At 40.8% G+C, this 22338-nt stretch overlaps 1 protein-coding gene across 1 annotated transcript; it reads left to right on the top strand.

Moving 5' to 3' along the window:
* Positions 1 to 11334: 11334 nt before the first annotated feature.
* On the top strand, positions 11335 to 20491 carry CCR6 (C-C motif chemokine receptor 6). The gene is made up of 4 exons (XM_038132625.1): positions 11335 to 11429; positions 14032 to 14128; positions 17244 to 17316; positions 18000 to 20491. Exons 3-4 carry the CDS (start codon positions 17308 to 17310, stop codon positions 19083 to 19085), a joined length of 1095 nt encoding a protein of 364 aa, XP_037988553.1. The 5' UTR covers positions 11335 to 11429; positions 14032 to 14128; positions 17244 to 17307; the 3' UTR covers positions 19086 to 20491.
* The last annotated feature ends 1847 nt before the right edge of the window (positions 20492 to 22338 follow it).

Genomic DNA, 22338 nt, shown 5'->3' with positions numbered 1-22338 from the left:
ACATCCACCAAGCCCTTTCACAACATAGATTATTCCATGATTCTAGAGAAACAGACTTCTGTATGGAAAACTGGGTATTATGGGGATAGACAGACCATCCGGCTGCCTCTGTGCATGCAAACCACTCTGTAGGTAGAAATAGTTTTGCTACAGTTTATCAGTGCAGGTGTTTATGTTCATGCTAACTGTCTTGCAGAGGAAGGCCAACGTTCGCAAATACAGTAGTATAACATTGACTCTGCTGTAAGGATTTAAATCTTTATGTCCTTGAAGAAATCTCTTAGGAAATGTGGACTTGGAACATACTTGAATAGTGTGCTGTGTGAATATCTGCAGCTGATCCTTACACTTGGATTTAAGTTTAAAAACAAAGCATAAGGTTTCCAGAAGTTTTCTGTTTGTTTTTCAGTTTCTTAACAACTTTAGGTGTTTTGTTTCAATTGCTCTGTGCTACAGAGAAACCACAACAGATACAAGGTAGTAAAATCAGGTCATTTGCCCCATTCTCCTGAAGTGTCACATGCACTTTCATAGCAAGAAACTGCTTCAGCTTTTTTTTCTCTGAAATGGAAAAGTTTTCACCTTGTGCTCACAACATGTTTGTTTTGGCTGACAGGTGTCCTTCAGGCCATCCTGCAAGGAAAGCTATTGGGAAAAGGCTGGCATGTGGCAGAGCAGTGTTTCCAGATGTATTTTTGGCTAAGGTGCTTGCTTTTAAACTGATGTTCCCATCATGTTTCAGACATGTAATTCTGGTTTGCGTTAGGTTATGTGATTAAAAGCTCAGCTCCACAAACAGAAAGCAGACCAGAGGAAAGAGGTAACTTGTTCAGGTGCATCTGCTACTTCTGGGGGCTGCTGTGATTCAGCAGCTGCTTTCCTGAGGTGTGGGGCTGTGCGGCTCAGCACGCTGGAGTCACCCACTTCAGCAAGCCCTCAGAACCCGCAGTGGCAGCAAGCCTCCGCTGCCCGTGAAAAGAGGTGACGGTGCAGCCCACCTGCTTTGAACATTGGTGAATGTTGGGTTTGAGATTAAGGTTCAGCTCTTGTGAGCACAGAGGAGCAAGGGCAAGGGGAAGCCCAGTGCTGAACTGGAGCTCTTGGAAGCTGAAACCCCTTTGCCCTTTCTCTTTCCTGGGTCATCTCAGGAGAGGTGCCCCTAGGCAAGCCCTTGGGTCACCTCATGGGCTTATGGACCTACAGACACACGGGCTGATGGGATGTTGGAGAAGACGGTTTGGGGAGTGCATAAATCCTGTATTTAGAGCCACAACCCAAAGGGAAGAAAGGGAGGGGTCATGGTGGTTTGGAGGAACAAGCATAGGCAGAGAGGGAAGGTGGCAGTTGTGGGCAAACAGGCTGCTGCTCAGCAGTTTGTCTGGCTGTGCCTACCCCTTCTGGCGCTGTCTGCTCTCCCTGAAAATTCTTTCCAGTTCTTTCTAAACATGAATAAAATGCTTAAAACTGTCTAAGTAAGGCTAAGTGAACTGTTCATCTAAGGATAAATTAAGGATGAATTTAGGCAAAATCTAGAAGCATTCATTTCCTAGAAAGCAATGTGATACTTTGCTATCTAGAAATGTTAGACAGAGATTGGGTTTTGCAAAATTATTCTGGCAGCCTTTATAAGAAAAACACCTTTATGGTGTTAAGTATCTGACATCCTGACTGATGTTTTCTTCATCTCCTTTGAATGGCAAAGAGGTCTGTGCTCTGTTCATTAAAAGGAAACTGATAAAATTGAAAGTAGTTCAAAGCATTCCAAGCAAGCCAAGATGAACTTACAAAATGTACGTTCTGTGTTTCAGAGACTAAAGCAATCCTGGAGGTGAGAATTACATACACTTAAACTTCATAATTTGACACATATTCATGGGAGAAAAATGAAATTTGAAGTAATTCTTATGGAATAAATTGTAGATTTAAGTAATAAGCTCTGTCATTAAAGAGCAACACATACACCAGTTGTTAACTGTAGCAGTGCAAACATGATGTTTGTCAGTTGCATTCACTCAGGAGACTAATGTTAATTAGGCCCTAGTAAAATTTGAAATTAGACACCTTAACAGAAATTTTTGACTGTTCAAGAAGGTTTTAACTTTGAGCAGATTTTGGCAGTGCAGGTCTCTTTAAGGTGTGGTCACAGATATCGGGAGGTTCTGATGATCTCAGAAAAAGAGGACAAATTTTCATGGTCTTCTTCCATAAAAGAGAAAATTAGTGAATACTTTCATGAGTTTCTGGTTTCAATGAAAGTGTGCTAATTTAATGGCCCTTAATTTGAAGGAGTTGGAAGTGCCAGTCAAACAAATGCATTGGGGCTACAGGTCTCATCCAGCCTGGCAAGAGGGATTAGGATACACTAGTGTGATGTTAATGCATAGGAGCTCTTCTGCACTGATTCCTTCCATGCATGCTTTTGCACTAAATATCAAAATGTATTAAGATGAACTTAATGGAAAAATAATAGTGGAAAAATGCAAAGGGACCCAGAGAGGCATAAAAATATATGCAGAAATCAGTGCAAAGTACCACTTTGAAAGAACCCAAGTCAATCCAGCTTGTACAAAGAAAATTAAATCAAGCACATGCACATGAATTGAGACTAACTCAAAGAACAATGAAGCTGAGAAGGCAATGGGTGGTAGCAGAGAGCAAGTTATGTAAAACTGTTTGACACAGTAAGAATGCTGGCAGCCACACAAGAGCTGTGGCTGGGTGCAGGAAGCTCCTTTTGCACTGATGGGATGACTGAGGCCATGCTCCCTTCCCTGGGGCATGGGGATGTGTTCTTGATAGAGAAGCAGATGCCAAGGTGGGCAGTTTAGAGCAGGGAGACCAGGTGCAAGGATTGAGTTTAAAAATGTTAAAATCTGAAGGAATAACTGCATCACATTAGAGATCAACCATGAGGAGCACTCTGACCAAAAACCAGGAGCAAAACCTCCTGGTTTTGAACCAGGAGGTCATAATGCCATTTGTAAACAAAAATTCAGAAGGTGGACTTAGTTTTGGCTGCGTCCTGGTGTTGTAGGGAATGAGCTGGAAAATTGGGAAAAGCTTAGGAGATGCATGGCTGTAGCACCTCATATAGACTACATGATCTCACAGCTCTGCCCCGCTGGTTTTTGTCACAGAAATACCTCGTAATGCTACAGCTCTAGCAGTAAAAGCCATGGTAAGAGCCTGTGAAACACATGATTTTTTGGGGCAGTGACTCTCCTGTCCCGTGTCGATGGTGGGAGCAGAGCCGCAGGGGTTCTCTTCCTGCAGCACAGCGCGTTCCCCACCAGAGCCCCACCCCGCCTGGGGCTCCGGCTCGAGTGCGATTCACAGAGGTGCCCGAGGGAGGAGACTGTTCGTCTTTTTCTATGTCTTCCTTTGCTGAAGAGCAGCACTTAAGGTCTGGTTCAGGCTTAGAGCCATGTGGAAGCTAGAAAGCGAGTGGGTTAGACCAGCAGCTCATTCAAGACTCAATCTGGACCCGGCATTGGCCATTCCCGTTCCTTCAGACTTTGAAGCAAAGGATCCGGTCTGTGCACCACAGCTACAGACCTGAAAGAAAAATGGGGTCACAAATGTAGGCCAATTGCCCATGCATCACGGAACAGGAAATCTTGCAGAACAGCCTTTTTCTTTTACTCATCTCTCAATGTAGTTAGACTTTTTTAAAAATTTATGCATCCTGACTCATGCTGTTGTATAATAAACCTGTGCTGTGCTTAGAGTGGCACAGTTCCCAGTTTGACGGGCTTCACGAATAATCAAAGCAGAGGGCTTTTCTGAGATCAGAGGTTTCTACCTTTGTGCACTCAACAGTGATGAAAAAAGAAAATTAGTGTAAAGAAAAGTTTTTATTAAATTGTAAAAAAGCCTTCAGGGAGAACTACAAAATACTGACTCTTCCTACACACCTCTTGTCTCACACTAGACCAGGCTCACATTCACCTTCCATTTCAGTTAACCAGGCAAAATTGACTGCATATGAGACCTTCTTTTTGTGCTCAAGGGCTTCTCTCCAGCTGCTGGCATGGCCTCACTCTCACCTTCTTGCACTCTTACCAACCTCTTGCTCTAAGAAATGTCTACCTGAGCACTGGTTCTCATGATGAGGAAATTACAAATTACTGTTGCAATACCGTATCTTGACAAGAATTTCAGGTTTGAGACATTAATTCTGCTATTGGTTCCACTTCAGTAGAGCTGAGGTAACTTCAGAATTCTGAGGCGTCACTCAAGGTTATCAGGCAGTAGCATTTGAACAGCAGAGGACACAAATCTAGTAATTACAGTGTAGCTTCTTTCATAGTTACTCTTCAGTAATACAACTCAGTGAGGCATCACAGTGCAAGCATTTTGGTTGTATTTGTTGGTATTAGATTCTTCAAGAGACCACAAAATTATCACTCAGGGATATCCAAGAACCTTCTGACTGCGCTCAACAAGAAGGAGTCCATCCCTTTCTCTGGCACAGCTGAGGCAGCATGCTCATCTCATAAAATCACTGGGAAAAGTGTAGCAGAAATCCCATATTAGTGAAAGTTGCTTGCCTGTTTTTAGCCCCACTGAAGTATTAACAGGAAGGATCCTTTGTCAAGGACACAAGCCAGCCTAAAGCCAGAGGTGGTGTGGATGAGCTTGGTCAGACAGGCCTGGCAGCATTTGATGTAGTACAAACACCTCTGGTCCTGCTGTCTACATTTGCTGTGTCATGGCATCCTTCTCTTTTCCAGCCATAAAGGCTGAAGCCTTGATGAGAGGGAAGCAGATTTTCCCTCATTCCCCCCCAAAGACAGTAAGTAAAATTTGCATCATGTAACACTTGTATATGTCTAAAAGGAAAAAGGAAAACAACCCCTCTGGACACACCCTGGCTGACAGCAGGCTGCTGTGTGAACCTGGACATGAAGAACACACCCCACTGTGGAGCTGGCTGATGAAGATATCCTCAGGTTTGGCAGTGAATGCCAGCCTTGATGCCAGTGTAACAGAATTCTCTTTCTGTTGGACAGGCTGAAGGGTGTTCCTGAAGGATGGGCTGCTCTGTGCCGTCTACAGCTGGGTGAGCCAGGCAAGACTGGCACACGTAACACATCATGTCCTGCCAGGAAGACATAATTTTCTCTCCATAATCACTATGAGGATTAGGGGACCCTTTCCAGACTTCACATTTCACTGTGGGTTAGTGTGGACAAACTTCACCCTCATGGGTGAGACCTCCCCTCTTGTTTGTAGATAGGAGTGACAATCATCACCAAGAACACTTGTTCCACAAGCACACGGAGGGGAGTTAAGTAAGACCCAACCATATTTGGGATCGAGGTCTGGGCTCTTGTTGGCTTTTGCCTGATCCTGGAAAGAGTTGGTTTGCTAAACATGGCGGAAATTCCTCACTTAAAAACCCCAAACAACAAACCAACAAAACACAGCATAAAACAACAAAGAAAGAGAATGAGCACTTTTCTATTGTTTTGCCAAACTAAGACATTAACTCAGAGAGAAAGGCAGGTGCCAGAGCCCAGGAGAAAGTATCTGTGGCAGCTGACATGTTGGCCCATCTATCATTTACAACCAGTCTGGAAAACACCTTTGAGATTATCCATGCATTTAGAAGTAGGCAGAGGTCTAAACACCTTGCAAGTGTGAGGCCTTCCCTGGCTCAGGAGGGGCTGAGGAGCCAGTGTTGCAGTGTTAGATACAGTGCAGTGGTTAGCTGTGGGTGTGTTGACCCTGTGCCTTCACACTAATGCTGAGAAATCAAGGAACAGATCACACAAACCTCATGTAACCAACACTGCTTTGAGGAGCCTTTTTGGATTCCAGTTTTGTATATTTGACATTAAGGTTGTCTGGTAAATGGTTCCTGTGGTGTGTGCCTTGAGAGTTACTTAGTCCTGGCACTCTGGATTGAACAAGGAGCAGGTATTCTTGAGACAAATGGAGAAAAGGTGCAGAGGAGCAGCACCTCTGCCCCTACAGCTGACAGCAGGTAGAAGGAAACGACTAGCTGGGCCAGGTCTCACCTCAGCATTTCAGGTAGCAATGGCTCAGGTTAGAGGTGTTTTGGAAGAAACTGAGCTTGGAAATAGCAAAAGGAATATTGTGCCTATGAAGTAATGAAAGAACAAGAATGCTGTACCAAATATTGCTAGCTGAGTTGTGATCCTCATTCCAAACACAGGCTGGTGAGGTCAGTTGAACACGGACAGAAAGAATATTTTTGTGGCAAGAGAAAGAAACATATCTGTCAGATGGTCATCTTTGTAGGAGGAAGCAGATAGAGCCAAGAGTTTGTGTATGACCGTAGAGAGCAGCAATGGGGAGCAGCAGCAGATCCTGATGAGGGTGTCCCAGTTAGCATTTAGGTGGTGCTTGCTAAAGCTTCAGGGTAGTGAGAGCCCACGGGGGATGAGTGATAGACCAATGCAAATTTAGATGCCTGTCAAGCCTAGCCAACAAACTGGGAGGAAGATGAAGCAGGACGTGGTTAATACTAGTTAACTTTCCAAAATCTCAGCAGTGGAGGCAACCAAAACATTCGGGGGAGAAAAGACCCTGGGTTGCCAGCTTTCTCCAGTGTGTCCTCACAAGCACATACACCTTTCCCCCTCAGTAAAGAACACGTTTGTGCTGCACAGCACAATCACATAATTCTAAAATCATGGAATAGTTTGGTTTGGAAGAGGCCTTCAAAGGTCATGTAGTCCAATCCCCCTGCAACAAGCAGGGAAAATACCATGAAGAGATGAGCAAGGAGCCTGGGCAGTCGCCAAAAATAATCTAACTTGGAGAAAGATTAATAGATCCTTTGGGGGCTGTACTGCTTCTGCCGCCTGAATTGGCATAGCTTTGCACTGGGTAAGGAAGATACACTGAGAGACCTGTTAAGAAGTTTTGCTGCAGATGAAGAAATTTCCTTGAAAAGGCTAAGAGCCATAAACAAGTTTCTGGTTTTCCAGGTTATATTGGGTTTGTGTGGCAATGTTTTGGTGGAGGTGGGTGGGGGATGCTACAGCTTCCCATGTCCAGCAGACCTAGTGCCAGACACTCCAAGACAGATGCATTGCTGGTCAAGGCCGAGTCTATCAGCGATGGTGGCAGAGCCTCTGAGATAACATATTTAAGAAGGGGCTGGAGAGGGGGGGGGAATCCTTCACAAGAGCAATGGCAGATAAAGAAGACAAGAGTAGGAATACATGAGAGAATATAACAGCTCTAGAGATGCCCAGGTGAAGCAATCAGTGCCCTTATTTCATGAGCCTTTCATTGTATTTTCACTCCCATGTCCATTTGAGGAGGGGAGTGATGGAAATGTTTTGATGGGCACCTGGCATCCAGCCAGGGTCAACCCACCAACCAGCATCGAAGTCCAAATCAGTGCCAGAATGCCTACAGAACTAACCTGTCCCTTTGTGCTCCTGGTGTCACCAGGACAGTTATACCTGGGTAACTGGGCTAACTGTTCTTCACTTTCCAGGCTGTTGCCCAATAGTATAATTTCAGTAGATTTAGCTGTGCTGCTTGATTCTCTAACATACCTGTCCCACAGCATTAGCAAGTTCCTGTCTTTGTGCAGGCTAGATTACATTTAAGGAAACAAATCCATCATCCCTCAGGAATGGATGTAAGCACATGCTTGCATTCTCTGTGTAGGACAAAATTAATCAGCTGCAGTTGCCAATTTGTTGTTCCTGGGAGGAAACCTTCAGTAATGTGCCTCCCATTATTTCTTTGGTTTCTTTTTTTTTCTAACTTTTTTTTTTTTTTTACCATCTCTGAAATCAAAGTGGAAAAATCAATGTTATTAAAGCCCTAACCACCAGTGATTTCATGCATGGTAGAGATCAAATGATAGCAGCAGGTGCCCACTCTTAGAAGGGAAGTGAAAGGTTGTCTATCTTCTGCAGTATGAATTCAGTCAGATGTGTCAGCTGCGCACAGCAGAGGATCCATGTCAGCAAGTATTTTCCCTGTCATCTGCCTGACACAACACAGCACTGTGCATTTACTTTTCCTCCTAATCCACAGAGAAATAAATAGTTATGCTCCATGCTCTAAAGGGATAACGGTGCAACTCTCTGCTGTGAAAGTTAAGTGCCTGAAACATTTAGAACTAGTTAAAAGCAAAATTATTAAATGTGTTTGATTGTCTCACTGATTATTATCTGACCATAGAGAGGATGTGTGATTAGGACACAACTTCCTTCCTATAACAGCTTGCACAAGTGGCATCTCAATGGTGACTGTATGGGAGCAGTAATTCCTCTGTCCAGAAGACCTGGAAGGAGATTTTCCTCTTTGCAGAGCAATCTCTTGTGGCAGTTTCTCTCAGGGTAGCCTCAGATCATTGGTGTGGTTAGTGGTATAGATGTAAAATGAGGGAGTCATTGTCTCATTGAAGTGGCCAGCCAGCACCTCCAGTTTTTCTTTGCAATCAGCAAAATCACAGCTCACATGCTGAAAGGCACACACTATAACTTGGTCCACACGGGAGGAAAGAAATCGTCTGTGATCTGTATCCAACCACTGCAGGGACTGCATATTGTGCAGAAATATAAACAAATTCAAATTTCATTCTTCCATTTCATCACCTGTGTCTTTAGGTGGGAGCTGGGATCACAGATGCCTTAAAACTTCCATACTGCACATCCAGTTGCAGCATTAGGTATAGAAACAACTTTTAAATCATCTTTAGCTCTTACTCAGGCCATGAAACTCACTGCTGGAGAGATGGCATTGGGACGTTCCATGGCGTGGGTCTCTTGTAAAAAAGAGTCATATGAAGAAAGTACAAGTCTAAAAAGAAATCAGGTCACTGAATTCAACACATTCAGGTTAAAATGTAAATGCTTGGGAGTACAGAGTGATGGCAGGCTCTGAGAAACTACTTTGGTAGTTATTTCAATGAGACATGAAACAGAGGATGACTGAGTGAAGCAATAAAAAAATGTTACCACAATGGGTATGATCTGACTACAGGATCAAAAACACAGGAATTATGTCAGCAACTGCATACTTGACTCTGCTAGTGTCTTTGTCTCATGTGTGTGACACTTCTGACATGGAAATTCACTTGTCCTCTACAGCCTAATGTAAACATTGGTAGAACTTTGTAAACAATTCAGCAGAATTTTCTTTCAGTAGACCATTGACTTCAGAAAGCAGTTATTTGGAAATATTTTGCAATATTTTGTCTTCTTTGAGGTGCTTTACTTAATTTTTAAAAAATTCATATCCACTTTAGCAAGTATATGATCTTAAGCCCTTAAATAAGGGACTGTGATTTGCATTACACATTCTTTCTTGGGATTTAGGGAATAAACATATTTTCTGGTCTATAAAATAATTTATTTTGGGTTGAAAAGGTAAAAAAGTGAGATTACAAGTTCCTGACATCTTCACTCAGTAGGCCCTTGGCAGTACAAGCACTGTGTTATTGTGTTCATCACTGTTAGGGTTCATTACTTCTGGCATAACCTGGGGAGATGATTTTACCAGAAATGGTTCTTAAACCTTTTAAAGATAAGCAGTCAAAAGGGAATAGTAAGAAACAGACCAAATACAGCATAATTGAGAAAAAGCTTTTTCTTAAAATAAAAGCCCCATGATTTCAATAAACCAGATTTTTCCTTCAGAATGCCTTTAGCTATCCCAGAAGCCTTCTGATGAAAAATTGAAGAGTGTTAATTGGAAAAAGCTGGTCTTATGATTTCTGTTCCTTTTGCTGTCTAAACTTCCCTGAGATCTTAGACCATGGAATGACATTACTCACTGCCTACTTTCTCTGTCCAAAGCTTGGAAACCTTGCCTGACTGATAAGCTGAGACTACAAAAGAGGATAAAAACATAAACAAGCATATGATAACTCAGCTGTGCATCTTGGTGCATTTTATAAACTGAATTTTAAACTGAAAATTTATAATTTACAACTTTGGTTTAACAACATTTTCTCCAATAGAATAAAATCTGTTTAACCAGCTTCTCTGAAGTCAGTGATTATCAACAGGAGGATGCATTTACTGCTCTTCATGCTTCTTTTTGGAACTCAGGCCTGCTATGAGCTCAGCTGGTTCTAAGAAGTGATGCTGCAGTGAAGCAGAGGAGTGCTCTGAGTATGACTGTGCTCCTCCTTCAGAAATTCCATGTTTAGTCTGACAAGAAATCACATCTGAATTGTTACCACGACCAGCAAACTCTTCCCCATCAGGTTTTTTTTTTTCAGCCTGACTTCATTTTCAAGATAAATATCAAGTGCATTGGTGGAAGAGAAGTGATGGGTTGTGATACCTGCCAAACAGCCTTCTACCTTGGGCTGGAGGCAAGCCTGAGCGCTGACTGTGCAGGCTTCTTCCCAAGTGCTCTGTTTACAATGCCACCCATTTAATGTCTGAGCCCTAGCTGCTCCAGTGGGAAAAAAAACCAACCCTGTAGAAGGCCTTTAGGAGTGCTCTGTCTTCCCTGACTGGCTTGACAGAGGTGACCAAGCGATAAAAACATTGATGGATGCTGGTCAGTGTGAGATGGATATCAGTCACTGACACCTCAGAATGTGAGAGGAGGGCTGCCTCTGGCAAGGGGATAATGGAAGCAGATGGGAATGAGGTAAAAGGGGAACAAAAATGATCAAAGGGGAAGGAAGTGAGGGGAATTACAAAATGTAATGTTGAAGAGAAATTATAAAGACAACAAGAGATGGGAATAAGAGAAATCTAGAAAATCCAAACAAAGAAAGAGGAAGAAATAGGGAGAACAAAAAACTAAATACAGAAATACTAAAACCAACAAAAATGTTTGACAAGAAGTGAAAAGCTAGATGCAAACAAAAGAAGAAAATTTTGATAGAAGACAAAAAAATACATATTGACAATGTAGGATGGTCATGATGAGAAAATTAAATAGGCCACATAAACAACTTGAAGATGAATACATAATTTACATTTTATAGTCCTAAAGAATAATGAAAAGATTAGAACTTCAGCTGATGGCTAGGTTTTTTAATTAGATTAGACTGATCTAAATTTAACTGAAGGAAGATGAAATCAGGCTGGAAGAGCATAGGTGTGCATGCTGCCTTTCTTATAGAATTAAAAAAGATTATGTACTCTGTCATTTCAGAAGAGACTTGTGGATTCTGGAACAACTCAGACAGTGGCTTAGCTTTCCTTATCTTTAAATATTTTCTTTCCTTAATTACTGGTGGCAGAAAACTAACATGTGGTGAGATTTGAAAAACCACAATTACCATATTAGCTAAGCGAGAGCAGATTTCCTTTCGGAGCTCTAACATTTGAACCAAAAATAGTTAACACACAGATTAACAAACAGTTGTGTTGAAAAGAACCAAGTTTTTCCACTTGCCACAGTGTGAAGGTGAAGCACAAAGCACCTGTAAAGAAGGCTGACTGATTGAAAGAAACTGTGTTGAAAAGGTAAGTTGGACTAGGTACCTTGTGGTAAATTTGGAATTCACCACACAGTGAATTCTTCATCTTCTGAAAGACTGTTCTTTATGCTGAATGTTGAATATATTAGAGAGTAAGAGCACAAGATACATTTAAATTAGAAAGCACCTGATCATGGGAAAAGGTGAGCAATAGTTTTTGTAAAGGATCAGCCTCTGATTTATCTTTAATTAAGCATTAAAAATCTGATGAATATTTTGATGATTCTCATTCCATGAAAATATGTTGCTAATATTTGGTTTCTTCACAGGCTAATCTTGGTATTCCAAAGGTAAGTTGTTGTCTGAGAGAGATGTTGGAAGCTGTTACTAGAAGTGCTTGTCTGAATATGTATTACAATCATGATGGACTTCGTGATTTGAAGTCACAGATGGTTTTGTAATGGAGAGGGATTTTCTACTTCTGTTTGTCATTATCCACTGGTTACATGACTGCCATATGTTACATTTGTCTTTGTGCAACGCACAAAGATTGCACAGATCCATCTCTTCACTCCCCAAGTTATGAGAAAGAAATACTAGAAATGCTTCAGTGAAATATCCCACAATGACATATCGGCAAATTACATTACCAACAGAATGTGTTCCTACTCTGAATTTGCTGCTTTTAACAGGGTTTGAGCTCTTGTTTCAAACTGTCAGAGACTGTGAACAGGAATCTGTGGTTTTCTTCAGACAGTGTTTACACAAAGTGAGTTCTCTACAAACAGGATCAAGGCTGCTATATGTAGCTATGTTACTACAAGGAGTACATGTACCTCAGTTTATCAGGAGTAAATGTACTGTGCCTTGCAGCACTTGAGGGAGAGGAGATTTCAAAATGAAGCTTGTGTTTTCTTTCTAAGAATGTCCAGAAAGTACCTGCCAAGCCTTATCTCAAGTTAATTAGAAGATTGCCGTTATTACAATTTGACATGCAAATAACAAGTTAGCAAACCAGCACAAAAATGCAGTTAAAAGAAAAGCCAAAGCCCCTTTCAGGAAAGGTTCAAAGGATGGTCTAAAAACCTGTGAAGTTTTAATGATGGAAATTGTTATGAACTATAAAATTATAACTAAAGAGTGAAGAGTACTTTATTGTGATTAAGGATGCCTTGAAAGATTCACGAGGACTTCTGCCTTGACTTTTTTGTCTCTGCACCGAAACTCCCACATCTTCTTTCCTCCATGTCACTGGACTTTATAAAACCATTTTTGAGGTCTTAACTATGTTATGGATTTAATCACAATCTGCTCCAGATCTGTAATGACAGGGAGTGGTTTAGTCCCAACAGCGATAAAGAGGCCAAATTAAACTTATAGTAACCCTGTTTGAATCACAGATAGATTTCATACTTTTTTGCTTTGTATGCATCAAGCAGTGAAGATTGCTGTTCAGCAGTAACAATCAAAACACGCTTTCACCACATATGCACGCACATTTCAGTAAAACAAGACTCTCATTTCAGGGATTTCAGATACCTCTGTGTTGCTCCATGCACTTGTATTTGGTAATAGCTGAAGTCTTGGATCCTGTGAAAATGAGTCATTGAGAAAATGACATGTGCCTGCTTAGATGATTATGAACCATTACAACATGGTGTTTTAAATGTACCAGTTCTCCTTTTGACACCAGGCAGCATTTTTGTTCCATTCACTGGGTGTTGTCAGTGGAAAGGAGCACCAAACTTAAACTGGTAGGGAGCCACTGCTCCTGTGATATGCTCTGTTTAGGAAAAAAGTGAGTGAGGAGAACATCTGTCATCCTGCATTTCTTTAGGTCCAGCGTTCTATTAATTTAATTATATCTTAGAATCTTACAAGACTGTCTGTATTTATGCCATTTTACCTTTTTTTTTTCTCTTTTTTTTTTTTTTTTCTCCTTCCTGCTAATGCAAACATATAAGTTGTGTTCAAACACAGGTCTGGAAAAGAAGCATTTCTAGGTTTTAAAATTCAGGAATCATGAAATTAAATTAAAATTCATTCAAACTAATTTTAGCAACAGACTTGAACAGCATGAAAATGAACAGCAAATGTTTGTGCCAAACAGGCAAATGCAACCACATTTTACTTTTCTACCTGCATTTGCACATTTTTTGTTCACAGATCTGGACAAACATTTGGGTTGTGTGCACCTTGGCACATAACAGATTACTATTTTTTTTCTTCTAAAACAGCTGCTAATCAATTTGGTAATTATTACTTGTCTCATTTCACAGTTTTACTCAAAGCAATCTTGTTGATTTAAATGATTGATCTTGAAACTACTCATCTGCATGACATTAAGTGCACCCTTTGATAAACCAGGTCATCATTCAGGACATTTCTGAGCACAATGAAAATTAACACCTTGCTTATTATGATTCTGATTCTAGCTTGATCATTTTAAAAATAATATCATTATGTAGGTAGACTAATAAGTAAATTAATAACATATTTGCCTCCAGCTTGAATTTTTTTATCACAGCAACATTTTCCTTTACATAAAAAACAGGTTATTGCTCTTGCTTTTGAGGAGGAAGTGGTGGTTATTTCAATTTATCTCTGTACCTTTAACTAATGCTGTTATTTCTTGTTTTCTAAATTAGAGGGTACTCTTGTTGAGGCTGATGGTAAATGTGCTTGAGGCAGCCAAAAGAAACACACATCCTCTTTCACCTGGCCTTCAGACGATTTTCAGATCGGGTAAGTACTAAAATAAAGCAGGTAATCTATAATCTGAGTATATGCCTGGCAAACATATAAACTGAACATGTAAGTGAGGTTCTACTTACAAGGATAAACTTCTCTTAAAAGTACTTAATGACTAAATTTTTTTCTTCATAGAAATCTGTCTTTTTCCCCAGGTCTGTCTTTATTCATTGTGTTCTGTTTGTATAATTCAAATAGTGTATTTGCTCTTAAGATTGTGGTTTAGTCTTATGCTTGAATACTTGCACACTGCTTTCATAGTGAAATGTGATGATGTGGATAAAGTGGAAAAATACTAAGCTCAAAAATTCAAGGCTTGTATATTTAATATTCAGAACATAGGTGGTTTTGAGTGCACATACACAGACATGTGCTACCCTATTGTAGTAAATAACAAATGTTAGGACACACCATCATACATATATATATTAAAATTTTATATATATATGTGTGTGTGTGTGTGAAAATTTATTTTTGTATTAACCTAATACATTAATGCTAAATAAAGATGTAAATAAGCAGATTATCAATTATAAAGGTGCCTACTGAAACACTGTTAGAAAGATTTAAATTGAAAAGGATATTGTGTTTATAAGAGTTATGACTCAACTTCCTCAGCAGCCAGTGCATCTTTTTAGCAACTTCTGCGAATGCTGTTTCAAATTCAGAAGAGGAAGTCAGCTCAAGAGATTTAAATCAGGTCTAAATCTGATCTCTGCAATTCTGATTTGAGTCCTTTGCTACAACTCTCATACTAACCATCCTCAGGAAGCTTCTGCTGGACAGTAGAAGTAATTTTGTAAATAAGTGTGTGGCTGGTGGTGCCTTTTTGAATTCCTGTAGGCTCAGGAGAATATGCATCTCTCCTGTGATGAGTATTTGTTGTTCCCCATATGATCTCTGCTGAGCTCTTCTGCGAACTAAAGAGTCTTTTCTTAGTAATCATCTGAAAAGAGCTCCCTTCTTAGCCCTCCTTGCAGGCTGTGGGAAATACCCATGGCTCCCTTTCTTCTAAATGCCCTCACCCAATCACCTTCCTTCTGTATGTTATGCTCATGTTTCAGGGTGGCTTTGTCTAAGTGGAATGAAGAGTGTCTTTTAGATAGAAGATATGCTGCCAGACTCTCTTTGTACATTTTAACCATGTCAGTCTTAAAAAGACATGAATGGCAGACACCTAGAATGGTATTTTTCTTGCCACAACAGTTTCTAAAAAAATAACCTAGACATGTACCCCTTTAATTCTGTCCATCTGAAGAACTACTGTAGCTGCCAAGTACAAAGGGTAGCAGAAACACCAAGCAAGGTCATGAGTGTGTCTTTGGATGAGATCAGAAAGTGTAAAGCAGCAGACAGTGACTAAAATCATGGAAAGATGGGCTAGGGGACCACAGCCCCTGGTTAATTGCATAACTTGCCTGCCTGCCCTATACATCTCTGCACTTCTGAGAGACACCTTTAAGTTTTTTGAGATCTGCTTCAGAAGGTGATCAAGCACTTTCAGGCTGGCATATTCCTGCAAGTTCTAAAAATCAGTTTTGAAAAGCCAGCAGACAAAGCTGGAGAGATAGTTAAAGATTTGTTTAAAGGTCAGGAAATCCAGATAAGCTGTGATGCCTTTGCTACATCATTTAGTTCAGGTCTTTACCCAGCTGCAGCCCTCTGTCATGAGCCAGCATCCCCACATGAGTCATCCTCATTATGCTTTCAGAGAGTGTTCTGTTCTTTCCCTCCCCCAATTTCCCCATTGTATCTGGACTTCATCTGCCCCACTTTTACAAATTCTATCTCTCTTGTTTTCAATATTAGGTAATTCCCAAACAAGAAGGTTTTGGTTTTGTAGACTTAAAGCTGACCCGTGTGCTCTTCCCAATTGGTAACACAACTAGCAAAAAGCAGAAAAACTCTAGATAAAACTGCTCTTCACAGCCTTGACAAATATGGGACCTCACGTCATCCTGTCACTGAAATTGCTGCTTAAACACTGCTTTGCTGATAGGTGCAGTTCTCAGACTCTAGCAAATGGAAAGAAGGGAAGGGCTGAACTCATGCAAGGGGAGTCTGAGGAATGAAATCTCCTGCCCATGATCTCCTGTATGAGGTAGCACAAGTTATTTAAGCCCAGCTTTCTGCATGTGGTCACCAACGGCGTGTTCCCCATTTTATTTTTCTGTGACTTTAGACTCTGTGATCTGATTTGCAGAAGTCTGATTCTGCTGGATGCAAACAGTCAATGGATTTAATCCTTTACCTAGCTGAAGTCCTTCATAATATTAAGTACTCTTAGAAGTGATGTTGAGGGGGATACATGTCTCAAACTGAACATCTTAAGTGATACTTAACTCTAATGACTCAGATTCTCACTTTTAAATAAAGGTGGTAATACTTCTTCACAACAGGGTGTTGTGCAAATTAAGTAAGCCCCATCTTGTAAAACAATTAGGTATCACAGTAATAAAGAAAACAATTTTTTTTTCATTCCATGCTGTCTGAGCTGTACACTGTGTGGTAAATCTTTGCACTGAACAAAGACAAAACACCAGTGCTCGGTCTATTCATACATTGTGTACTATCCTTTCCACTACAAGAAGCTATTATTCTGTTGCTCTTCTACTACTTCACTGGTGTAATAAAAAAGGACAAATAATGTTATGTTGAAAATGCTGAGACACTGATAAAGAGTCAGAGTGGGGAAAAAGGGTAAATTGTTGCATTACTGTTATGAAGTATACTAAGGGAGTGCTGTTTATATTTTCCATATTTCCCTCAATACATGGATTGCCATTGTCATACAGAAGTTCTCAAAGTAAAATTTAATTTATTCTAATTTCTTATGCACAAGTTCAACGTGAAGCAGTGGTCACATATTCTCATATATCATTTATTAACCTGTGAATAAACACTCAATATATAAGTCTGTGCTCTTAATAATACTGATAAAAGCCATTCACTTTCTACAACTGCACATTTTGTAGATATGTGTGATTTGTTAATATGCTCCAGTGACGAGAGTCTGTTTTGAGTAGGTTTTATTTCCAATTTAGTTTTTCTACTCGTTCACACTTCTTGTGCTGGTTTTCTGATTCAGTCTACTTTATTTTCTTTTCAGAAATACTTGGGAAAATATTTTGAGGTCCTTCTGAACATATTTTTCTGAGAAGTGTACTGCCAAAATGAATTTTGTAAGTACCTAATTGATAAACTATGTTAGTATATCAATAAAGCAATGATTCTCTAAGACCCAGTTCCTTGAGGCTGCAGATCCAAACACTGTAATTTCAGGAGTGAAAATCTGAAGAGATGTTTCTGATAGCAGAGTTCATTGTCAAAGCATACTGTTTATTGGATTTTCACTACAGGTGTGGTGTTTGTGGTGCAGGTGAATGTCAGGCTAGCTATCACAGATGGCCTCTCTAGCTGAGTGGAGACAAGTAATCATTTTTGGGCTTGATTTAGTCAAGCTATATTAGTATGAAATACATAGCATGCTAGAAGACCTGTTTGCCTTGTGTGATGGTAAAAGAAGACTAGACCCCTAATTCAAATTCAGACTTTTACACTGTGGAGTCTTCTGTGACAGCAGACTTGTCTTTTCTGCACAATATATTTAAATATGAAGGCCTTTGGGATATCCAAAAGGATTATTTCCACATTCGTATTTAAGTATGATTTTATGAAATTTCCTAGATAGTTCTTACAAGCCTTGTCTGTAGTGTTAAATGCATTTAATTTAAATTTGTAATTTAAAAATGTAATTTAAATTTGTTTGTAATTTAAATGTGTGGTCAGTTATTTATCACGTCTCTACCATGCAGGGATTAAAGATTAACATCTGTGTGTTAACTGGTGTTCTCCTTTTCTACAGACAGACCCTCGTTCCACAGATTACCCCTATTATTCAGACTATGCTTCTCTGATCATGCCACCTTGTTCTAAGCTGGAAGTCAGGAACTTCACAAAAGCATTTCTGCCAGTTGCATATTCATTAATTTGTATCATCGGCCTCTTTGGCAACATCTTTGTGGTGATGACTTTCGCTTTATATGAAAGAGCCAAGTCCATGACGGATGTGTACCTCTTCAACATGGCCATAGCAGACATACTGTTTGTTCTTACTCTTCCACTGTGGGCAGTGAATTATGCTGCTGATGAATGGATTTTTGGTGATTTTATTTGCAAAATGACTAGAGGTATCTATGCAGTCAACTTCAGCTGTGGCATACTGCTTTTGGCCTTTATCAGCGTGGACCGGTACATTGCTATCGTACAGGCAACAAAGTCCTTTAAACTCAGGGCGAGGGCTCTCGCACATAGTAAACTCATTTGTTTGGCTGTGTGGATATCATCAATTTTAATCTCTAGTCCCTCTTTTCTGTACAGTGAAAGTTACAGCTTCTCCATGAATGAAACCAAAGAGATTTGTGATCACAGATCTGCCAGAGTGTCTGAAAGCACAATGCTGAAATCGCTGCTGCTATGGCTACAAGTTGCATTTGGATTTTTTATACCTTTCATATTCATGGTTTTTTGCTACACCTTCATTGTCAAATCCTTACAACAAGCTCAGAATTCCAAAAGAAACAAAGCAATTCGTGTGATTGTATTAATTGTAGCTGTTTTCCTAGTTTGCCAGGTACCTTATAACATTGTTCTTCTCATAATAGCTGTCAACATGGGCAAGATTGACAAATCTTGTGACAATGACAAGATAATGGCTTACGCAAAATACACCACTGAAGCCATAGCATTTTTACACTGTTGTGTGAACCCTGTGCTCTATGCATTTATTGGAGTGAAGTTCAGAAGTTATTTTGTGAAGATAATGAAGGAGCTATGGTGTAAGAGACACAAGAAAGACAATAAACGTAGTTCAAGGACAAACTCTGATACTTATCATTCAAGACAGACTAGTGAAATTCTGACTGACAATGGGTCATCTTTTACTATATAATACAATTTGAACAACATTAGTAGTGAAGGACTCTTCTCACCAAGAAACCAAAACCAATGTCACTGTGCATGTGATAGCAAGTCAACTGAGCTTGTCCAGCGCCTCTAAATGAGATCCAATAATCTACACCTCCATTTAAGAAATTAATTTAGATAAAGGAATAATACTGTCCTGTGTAAAACTAAAGCCTTAGTCACTTCTCTTAATGCTCTTCTAAACTATATCCTCTTGGAATTATAAAGAAAATAAAGTTTAAAGAGGAATCCTCATCATTGTGTAAGGAAAAATTGTATCTCATCTGTCCTACAACATTGAAATATCCCAAAATAATAAGTAAATGAATAAGGTTATGTCTAGGCTCTATCTTACTTTCATGTTGTTTCTGTTAATTACTTCTACCTGGAAATCCTAGTGAAGTGTAGCTCTCCACTGTGCTTATATTGCAGACAGGTCACATTGTGACAATACTAACCCAAAGAAATGGCATTTGAGCAAAGCACGACAAGGAATGCAAACTACAAAATGAAAAAAACAGGCTCAGGACTGCTGCCATATCTGGGTGCTTGGTCTTGGAAATCTTTGCCCAGTGCTATTCTGATCAGAGAGTGAAGCTTTGCTAGAGTTTCCTCTCATTGTTTGGCACAGGATTCAGATGCTGGAATCCAACAAAGCTGATAACCTGATGAATATCTCTTTGTAAAAAGTTGCCTCCTTCTAGCTGAAATTCACACTCTACTTTTTAAAAGGCAACTAACTGGATAAAACTGCAATTATTCTAACACAATTTGTTGGGATGTGATTGATTTGTGACAAAATATGAAGCATTTCTTTGTATTTAGCTACTGCTAGCAGAGATTCCTTAGGAATGCACTTACCAGCTCAAATATGCATATATACAGTTTCAGAAATTAGTTAGAAGTTATTGTCTAAAAAAAGAGCAGAATCTGACTTAATTCAGCCAAAATTTTTACTGAGTCAGTATTTGACTCACTATGAATATAGGAATATTTATAATAAATGCATTTTGTTTTACCTAGCCTTGACTTTTCAGCAAATCCTCAGTGGATCTTCTGCTTATTGAGTGAGCTTTGTCACTGTTGCAGTCACTGTGGGATGGTGAGGTAGACAGAAGCAGGAGCTGAAGATCCCTTGAGGAAATCATTAATAAGGCACATGAAACTAGTACTGCCTTGGCTGGTACAATGCATCCTTGTTTCCACTGCAGTGTCAGGTTTTTAAATATCAGGACCAGATATTATAAAGATTGCATATATTTATCAAACCTGAATAGCAATTTTGCAAGAATATGATAGAAAATTATGTAAATACAGATGCATGTATTTGCTGTACATAGCAATGATGATTTTCTGGAAGAGAAGCCAGCAAATAAAAGTTGTAACTGAAAAGAAAAAAATCCCCTCATATCTAAGAGTTCTGTGCTATGTGTGTCGCCATGAAACATTCTTTTACCCCATGCAAAATCTGTCACACCTGAACAGTCTGTCCATTGTGGGCTCCCTGAGGGAGTATGTCTCACGGTGGGAAGTTCAGAGCTGAAGCAGCTGCAGAGGCTCTTGGGCACAACCTTCCAAGGCTCCAAAGTGTATCCCCCTCCTCCTGCCACCCCACTGCCATGCCTGCATTGGCCTTCAGCCACTCGACAACCCAAACACTGCCCCAATGGGGTTCAGGGGCCAGACAGCAGCCGAGGGACAGTCACTGACCGGGCACTGTCACTGTCCTACCAGTGGTGACTTGCTGATGGACCCCAGGAGAGGGCGGAGAAAGTGTGCCATAACCTTTCTGAAGTGGTTAGTGGAAAGAGCATCCTCCCTCAGGGGGGAGGGCAGGGAAAGAGAAAAAAACAGGGTCTTACTTTGAAGAAGCAGGAAGACCTGCGCCCAGGGAGACCTGGGCCTTCCCCAGGGAGAGGGGTCAGCCTGGGGCCTCGCAGTCGCCAGCCGCTCATAACTGTGAGGGACCCAGGCAAGCTGGAAATGGTGGTGTGGGACAGCTGCCTTGGGCAGGACAGCACAGCTTTTGGACTGTGTGAGGGTAAAATACTCACTGGAAATGACATTCAAAGGTAGAAAATGCGCCCAGCTACTCCCCAATGCATATGGGAGAGAAGTCCTGCTGAGTGAAGAGGAGCATGGTACACATGTGGGACTAAAACAGCACTTGGAACACAAATTTTGCTGGTGCCAAGTCCTTGCCAAAAGTGCTGCTTTAGGTGCAGCCAAAATCTTGATTGCCATGAATGAGTGCTCTGTCCCTAGTGAAGATGGGGGTAGAGGACAGGGTGGATTCCGGTGATGGTTTAACATGTCTGGCTGCCAAGCATCCACCTCTCTATCACTCTCCTCCTCAACTGGACGGGGGAGAAAAAAATGTAAAGAAAGGCTCATGAGTTCATATAAGAGCAGGAAGAGATCACTCACTGATTGCTATTATGGTACTTGGAGAATTAATTGGACTTATTACCAGCCCAAATCAGAGGAAAATAACAAAAAATACAACAGGTCTTTAAAATACCTTTCCCCCACCCATCTTCCTCCCCAGATGTAACTTTGTTCCTGATTCTTTACCTCCCTCCCCACAGCTAGCAGGGAGATGGGATTACAGGCAGTTCATCACATGTTTCTGCCACTGCTTCCTCCTCAGGGAGTCCTTCCCCTGCCCTAGCCTGGAGTCCCTCACGCAAAAGACAGTCCTCCATGAATTCCTTCAGCATGAGTTCTTTCCACAGGCTGCAGCTCTTCAGAAACTGCTTCAGTGTGGGTCCTTCTGTATGGTTTGCAGTTCTTCAAGAAAAGGCTGCTCCAGCATGGGTTCCCTGTGAGGTCACAAGTCCTGCCAAGAAACCAGGTCGCATGGATTCCTCTCTCCACAGGGCCAGAGGTCCTGCCAGGGGCCTGCTCCAGTGTGGGCTTCCCACAGAGTCACAAAGTCACAACGTTTTTTCAAGCATCCACCTGCTCTAATGTGGGGCTCCGCCAGGGTCTGCAGGTGAATCTCTGAGCCCCTGTGGAACTCTGAAGGCTTCAGGGAGACAGCCTGCCTCACCATGGTCTTCCTCATGAGCTGCAAATGTGTCTCTTCACTGGTGCCTGGAGCACCTTCTCCCCCTCCTTCTTTGCTGGCCTTGGTGTCTGCAGTGTTGGTTCTCTCACATATTCTCACTTCTGTCTTCTCTATCTGCAATTGCTTCTGTACCAATAACTTTTCCTGTTTAGCATTACTATCATGGCTG

Source organism: Motacilla alba, chromosome 3, assembly GCF_015832195.1.
Source record: "Motacilla alba alba isolate MOTALB_02 chromosome 3, Motacilla_alba_V1.0_pri, whole genome shotgun sequence".
In the NCBI taxonomy this organism is placed as follows: domain Eukaryota; kingdom Metazoa; phylum Chordata; class Aves; order Passeriformes; family Motacillidae; genus Motacilla; species Motacilla alba.
The sequence above is the reverse complement of the archived record's forward strand: the minus strand, read 5'-3'. Positions and strand labels throughout refer to the sequence as shown.